At 37.3% G+C, this 7,320-nt stretch overlaps 1 protein-coding gene across 1 annotated transcript in view; it reads left to right on the top strand.

The window, feature by feature from the left end:
• LOC103606524 (thrombospondin type-1 domain-containing protein 7B-like) overlaps positions 1-7,047 on the top strand; it is a gene marked incomplete at its 3' end in the record, with an annotated part of 84,040 nt that extends 76,993 nt beyond the window's left edge. Inside the window, exons 5-7 of the mRNA XM_008591108.1 lie at positions 4,119-4,174; positions 4,268-4,279; positions 6,950-7,047. Of these exons, the coding sequence (XP_008589330.1) occupies positions 4,119-4,174; positions 4,268-4,279; positions 6,950-7,047 (166 nt within the window). The remainder of the gene's footprint in view (positions 1-4,118; positions 4,175-4,267; positions 4,280-6,949) is intronic.
• Between the last annotated feature and the right edge of the window lie 273 nt (positions 7,048-7,320).

Below are 7,320 nucleotides of genomic sequence, written 5' to 3'. Positions count from 1 at the left end.
CAAATACTACCTCATAAAAATTCTAGGGCTCAAACTCGCTCCAAGTTAAAAAGAAAAAAAAATTAAGTGGTATCTTTTCATTTATACAACATTAGATGAGAATCAGTTCTAGACATAATACTAACATTTCTAAAGAACCCTTTAAAAAAAATAAGTTGTTAAGATTTACAAAACTATTAACAATGATGTCCTTCCTCCGTTGCCATGCTTCTAGTCAATGGTAGTTCGAAATGAAGGGTGATTTAGAAAATATGTAAGTCACATGGGAATGAGAAAAGTGACATTTAAAACCTTATCCAAGAGTTAGAAAAAAATTCAGTCTCTTGGAAGAATATTGAGTATGTCTATTAATCAGCTCTGCCATGAGAAGCCCCATTTATATTGCTCACCTGAGAATGGGTAATTTATAAAGGAAAGAGGTTTATTTGACTTATGATTCTGGGACAGCTGCATCTGGCACGGGCCTCAGGCTGCTTCTACTCATGGTGGAAAAGCGGCAGGCAGCCGATGGGTACAAGCAGATCACATGGCAAGAAGAAGCAAGAGAGAGAGAGAAGGTGCCAGGGTATTTTTAAGCAATGAGCTCTCGTGGGAACTAGTAGAATGAAAACTCATTCATTAATCCCCCCTCCCCCAAGGAGAGCATTAATCCATTCATGAGGGATCTGCCCCCATGACTCAACCAGTTTCCAACACTGCCACATTGGAGATCAAATTTCCACATGAGTTTTGGAGGGGACAACACATCCAAACTCCATTGACTATCAATATTTGTGTACAGTAATGATAAAACCAATATTATTAGCATGTTCGTCATTATAAAATATAATTATTCTTTGTGTCTCATACCCAATTGCTCCCCACCTCCACTCTCCCTCCCCCTTTTTCACATCTATTATCTATAGACTCTGAAAGTTCAACGTTTTATTGTGGTCTTCCTTGCTTTCTTTCTTTGCTCCCACTTATGACTGAGGACATGCACTATTTCCCTTTCTCTGCCTGGCTTATTTCACTTGACATAATTTTCTCCAAGCTCAGCCATGTTGCTGTGAATGGCAGAATTTCATTCTTTTTATGGCTGAGTAGTATTTCATTGTGTATTTATACCACTTTTTCCTTGTCCAATCATCCGCTGATGGACATTTAGGTTGGTTCCAACTCTTGGCTATTGTAAATAGAGCTGCAATAAACATGGGAATGCAGGTATCTCTCTGACATGATGATTTCCATTCCTTTAGATGTATATCCACCAGGGAGATTGCTGGATGATGTGGAAGTTCTATCTGTAGTTGTTTGAGGAACTTCCATACTGTTTTCCATAATGGCTGCACGAATTTACAGTCTCATCAAGAGTGTAGCAGGGTCACCTTTCTCCACATCCTTACCAGCATTTGTTATTCTCTCTGTTTTTGATAACATCCAGTCTCACTGAAGTGACATAATATCTCAATGTGGTTTTTAAAAAATTTAAAAAAATTTTTTTAAAATTTTTAATTATTTATTTATTTATTACAAATATTCATGAGATACAAAACTGATTGTCTCCCCTCCTGCCCGTGATGTGAGGGCCAGATTCATACTGGGGGCATACCCATTACCAGAAATTACTTTTGTACCCTTTGTCCCCTCCCAATTATCCCCCAACCTCCCTCCCCCTCCACCTCACCTCTCCACTCCAATGAGTAGCCCTGGGGCTGCTCCCTCCCTCTGTTGGATCACAGCATTACTATGGTCTTTCTTTCTTGCCTTCCTTTCTCTCTTAGCTCTCACATATGAGTGATCACATGCAGTATTTATCACTCTGTGCTTTGCTTGTTTCACTCGACATAAGTTTCTCCAGGTTCATCCATGTTGTTGCAAATGGGAGCATTTCATTCTTTTTTATGGCAGAGTAATATTCCATAGTGTATATATACCACAGTTTCCTTATCCAGTCATCTACTGATGGACATTCAGGTTGGAGCAATAACTCTGCCTGACTTCAAATTATACTACAAAGCTGTTGTAACCAAAACAGCATGGTACTGGTATAAAAATAGACATTCAGAACAGTGGAGTGGAATTGAGAACCCAGAAATCACTCCTCAGGCTTACAGCCATCTGATATTAGACAAAGGCAACAAAAATCTACATTGGGGAAAAGATTTCCCCTTCAACCAGTGGTGCTGGAAAAACTGGATATCCATATGCAGAAGAATGAAACTAGATATGCATCTCTCACCATACACTAAAATCATCTCAAAATGGATTAAAGACCTAGGTATAAGACCCAAAACTTTAAAAATTACTAAGGCAAAATACAGGTGAAACATTTCAGCAGTTAGGTCAGGGCACAGGCTTTATGAACATGAGCCCAAAAGCACAAGGAGGAAAAGAACAAATAAACGAATGGGACTATATCAAACTAAAAAGTTTCTGCACAGCAAAGGAAACCATCAACAGAGTGAAAAGACAACCTAAAGAGTGGGAGAAAATTTTTGCTAACTATGCATCCGACAAGGGACTGATATCCAGAATATACATAGAACTCAAGCAATTATACAGTAAAAAAATAAATGACCCAATTAAAAAATGGGCAAAGGAGCTGAATAGACACTTTTCAAAGGAAGACATATGACCCAATTATTATACAGTAAAAAAATAAATGACCCAATTAAAAAATGGGCAAAGGAGCTGAATAGACACTTTTCAAAGGAAGACATACAAATGGCCAACAGGTACATGAAAAAATGCTCAACATCACTAGTCATCAGGGAAATGCAAATTAAAGCCCCATTAAGATACCTCCTCACTCCAGTTAGACTGGCTATAATCAAAAAGATGGTGAATAACAAATGCTGGTGATGGTGTAGAGAAAAGGGAACACTACTGCACTGTTGGTGGGACTATAAATTAGTACAATCACTTTGGAAAACGATTTGGAGGTTTCTCAAACAACTACAGATAGATCTTCCATATGATCCAGCAATCCCTCTTCTGGGTATATATCCAGAGGAGTGGAAATCATCATGTTGAAGGGATACCTGCACTCCCATGTTTATTGCAGCTCTGTTTACAATAGCCAAGATATGGAACCAACCTAATTATCAGCTTTTAATGTACACTCTTAACTTCTGTGCAGAGAGGTAGGAATTATCAGTTGCTCATATCAGCTCTACAAACTCTTTGTGGTTTTTAAATACCTGGACGACTCCCTCTTTGTTTGTGAGGCAACAGCCATGGTCATGGTTATGGGAACATGCTTGTCTCCTGATAGTTGAAGCAGTCTTGTCCAGTCAGAAATTGAAAATGTGGTCTGATTGCACTTCTCATGATTCAGCATCTGGATGATTGATGATAGAGGCTTGGCAGAGAAGTGTTCCTTTTTGACTCTTTACTTATTACCAGGGTCTTCCCATAGCTACAGGAACTGACTGGACTGTTGACACTCATTTAAATGCCTGGAGAAAGAAAGGTTTGAGACATATAGTCTGTGATTTTTTTCTTATAACATTTGATAGTTTTTTTTTTCTTCCTCACTCTGAGTTTATTGTTTCATAAGGCCTTTATTTCAGAACGTATTCAGAGTTAAGCAGATGAGACCAAAAGACATATCTTATTTTCAGTTTAAAAAAAATAAACTCATATTAGATCTCACTGGACTTGAAGCCTACTGTAATTTGCAAGGGTAACTTGTTTCGTCTCCCATTTTTAGGCTTTTCTACATTGACTAATTCCAGATATCCTGTATACAGGTGTATAGAAAAAAAAAAAAACATACGGCATCCCTGCAAAATATCTACATCCCATTCTGATTATGGAGCCAAGAGATTTCTATATAACCATTGCCAAGGTTCTGTAGGACTTTTGAAAGTGTCTTTTTAGGTATTCTTCTTGCCACTAGGAAGACATATTTCTCTTCCCAAGAAGTTTGTTCAGACTCTTATCTAGGAAACTTCAAAAATACATTATCTCTGTCACATTGAAGCCAAGAAGTAACTGAAAATAGCAATCTGATATGCCTGATCTTTGTGGATTAGTTTAAGAAAGTGATCTACTTTGGACTAAGGTCCAAGTAGTTACCTATGAATTTCTACAGCTGTCTCAGCTTTGCTCCATTCTCTGCTTTGATTTATTAGTGTGTCAGGCTGGATCTCAGATCCTTCTACCCCTTCCTGTACAGGTCGTGAATCAGGTAATTGAAAGAAGATTCTGGCAGGTTTATGCAAGGTAGACATACTTTATTCTTTAGATGTGAGCTTCACAGATATGCTTTATTCTCATACAGGTCGTGAATCAGGTAATTGAAAGAAGATTCTGGCAGCTTTATGCAAGGTAGACATACTTTATTCTTTAGATGTGAGCTTCACAGATATGCTTTATTCTCAGACACAAGCTCAAGCTCTACTCCACTGACCTTCCATGCTCTGCCGACCTTACATGCTCTGCCAACCAGCAGTTCAGAGCAGTTACTTTTGTATTCTCGATACAAAATAGCGGCCATAAACCAAGCATTACATAATTACAACAATCATGCCGAATCAGTAAATGGGCACACATGTGCAGTTACACTACTTTATTGTAACTTGTTTCTAATGAACATGCTGAATCTTGCCCATTTGTAACAGATGTGAGGTGAGTGAGCCTGACTAAATTTTTCTTCTTTCCTTACATAGTGATACTGTCGAGTCAGTCCCACTGAAGGTTGTATTTCTCACTTGAACATGTTATTGTAGCAAACAATGTGTTTGTCAGTGATATTTATTTTGGGGAAGAAAATTACATAATAGATTGTATGAATGAGCATTCTGATTTGGAATCCAATTTCCAAGTCTTTGGTGAACCAACTTTCATTTCTCTCCTCTGCACATCTTATCATTAGTATGGGTCAATAGAAGTTTACTGAGCATAGAGTACACATAGCTTATTCTTTTCTCATTGGTAAGTATGTTTCCTCATTTCAAAAGAGGCATTTGAAATGTAAATGGAGTGTGCTGCAGAAAAGCAAACCCAACTTGTTTCTCCCTTAGATTATCAAGTTTACTCACTATATTTTAGATTTGATTCTCAGACACGTAACTGCTTCATTGTTGCCAGGTTGCCCTGGCTATTGATGAACTTCACCACTATGTGACATCTTCATGAAGCAGGCTGGGAAAATCCCCATAATGCCAGGGCAGTGACAATGTTTTCAGTGGCTGGCAAGTAATCACTATGTATCATCGTTCATGTCTCCATATACAAAGTGGTCAGAAGAGTACACAGGGTCATTGTATAAATACCAGTTTGCCTGTTGAAGCAGTCAGACCCCAGGCACTCACCACTGCTTTGCCCCATAACTTGCCAAATAGGCTATGATGAAATAAAAAAAGTGTTGGTATATTTCAGCAAACATCTTTATTTAGAGATAATGCAACATAACAGGCATTCTGTACTTGTAGAAAGCAAATACCCCCACTGATGAAGAGTGTAATAGATCAGGAAGAACAGAGTTCACATGTTGTCGGTTACATGGACTTACAGTTCTCCATTGTTTCCACAACACCCCTTTGCATACGAGATTTCTTATTTTCATATTTGCACTAGACCTTTCCCCCATAAATAGTTCCTTTAGTGGTGTGTATATTTGCACAGAAAACATGAGGAATGATTTTCCATTGTTAAGGTCATTGTACTTTTCATTTCACGGGCATTGTTCTAGGAGTCCTTGCCTTGCATCATTAACCTTGAATAATCCAAGAATGTTACTTTTAATCTTGGCTAGAATGGCATGTACTTGTGAGCTCTGACACCATAAGTATGTTTGTAAGGATGACTTTGATTGGTGGGAAGCATGCTAGAATAGTCATTTACCCGAGTGGGATTAAATTTTTTTTAATGTTTTTAAATCTATGAATTTAGTTGGATGTTTTGTTTTGTTTTGTTTTGTTTTGTTTGTTTTCTTTTTAGGTCCCAAGAAATGTTCTTTGGCTTACCTGTAAGAATAATGTCTAAGTGCAAATAAGAAACTTTTGATAAAAGAAACTTTCTGATAAGAAATTATGTGTCGGGATATTTTGTAATTTATCAGAATTCTATGTTGAACCCCTTTTGTGTTTTCAAGTCTTTATTTTCTAAACTCTTTGATTATGCTGTATTTTATGTTTGTCAACAAGTGCTATTTTACTCTTTTTCTGTATATTTTTTCTTATAAGACTCAAACTGCTATTTTAGCACAATATTTATTTTCTCGTATTTTAGGAAGAAAGGGGAATAAGTTACTCATCACATATTTCTTTGCCACATAAGTATATTCCTGCAGTGAATCAACTTGTTAAAGAGACATTACAAAATTAGAGCCATAACTGAGGATACAAAGTCTCTAAAATAAAGTTCAAATATTAACTTTCTAAAAGTTTTGAGCAATGACATCTTGGTTGAAATAAGTATGCAGTTTATTAAGTTTTGTATTTTGAAAGAGAAAATAGTAATTGGAAATATCTTTTTTTGAAATATAGTAACAATCATTTTCTTTTTATACTATCAATTTTTTGTTTGTTTCTATTTTGAGTAAAAAAAAAATAGCCACTTACATTTGCATATGGATGGGAATGTTGGAACTATATTACCAGCTGTTTGGAGGGATCAAAGAAGGGGAGAATAAACATGGGCATTCATTTTATATTAGCAAAGCAAATTCAGAGAAACGATTTTTGGAATAGTCTGATATGGTGGATTGTGGCATGTACTGTTTCCTGCATGGATACCCTCAGTCATTTACCATTTCTGTGCATGTCACCCTGAAATTCCATCTGATACCACCTGTATCTCGCTGCATGAGGAGTTTCTGTGGCCTCTGGAGGCTTGCCAGGTAATTAACAATCCCGACGAGCAGCCTTCAACTGATGATTTAGAGTTGGTGCATAAATACCTAACTCCTTGCTTCTCAGTTGGAATAACTTTGAGGTATATGTTCCATGCTGTTTCCTAGAGTCGAATTAACAATCCCGACGAGCAGCCTTCAACTGATGATTTAGAGTTGGTGCATAAATACCGAACTCCTTGCTTCTCAGTTGGAATAACTTTGAGGTATATGTTCCATGCTGTTTCCTAGAGTCTCCCAGTGAGATGAAGCTCCATATCTCATTGTGGTGACTGACTTGATTTCACACCCTTTTCAGCCTCCTTCCCTTTCCTGTCTTTCTTTCCCACTCTTTTAATGGCTCCCTGACATTACTCTTCAATAAATACTTGCCCAAGAATCTTTGTCACAGTTTCATTATGGTATAGCTCAAACTAAGACAAGGATGCTTGAAAAGGTATTTAATACATCCGCTCCTATAGGAGATACAAGATGCAATT

Source organism: Galeopterus variegatus, unplaced genomic scaffold (genome assembly GCF_000696425.1).
Source record: "Galeopterus variegatus unplaced genomic scaffold, G_variegatus-3.0.2 Scaffold6651, whole genome shotgun sequence".
NCBI classification, from domain to species: Eukaryota; Metazoa; Chordata; class Mammalia; order Dermoptera; family Cynocephalidae; genus Galeopterus; species Galeopterus variegatus.
Note: the sequence above shows the minus strand (reverse complement) of the source record. Positions and strands in the feature narration are given on the sequence as shown.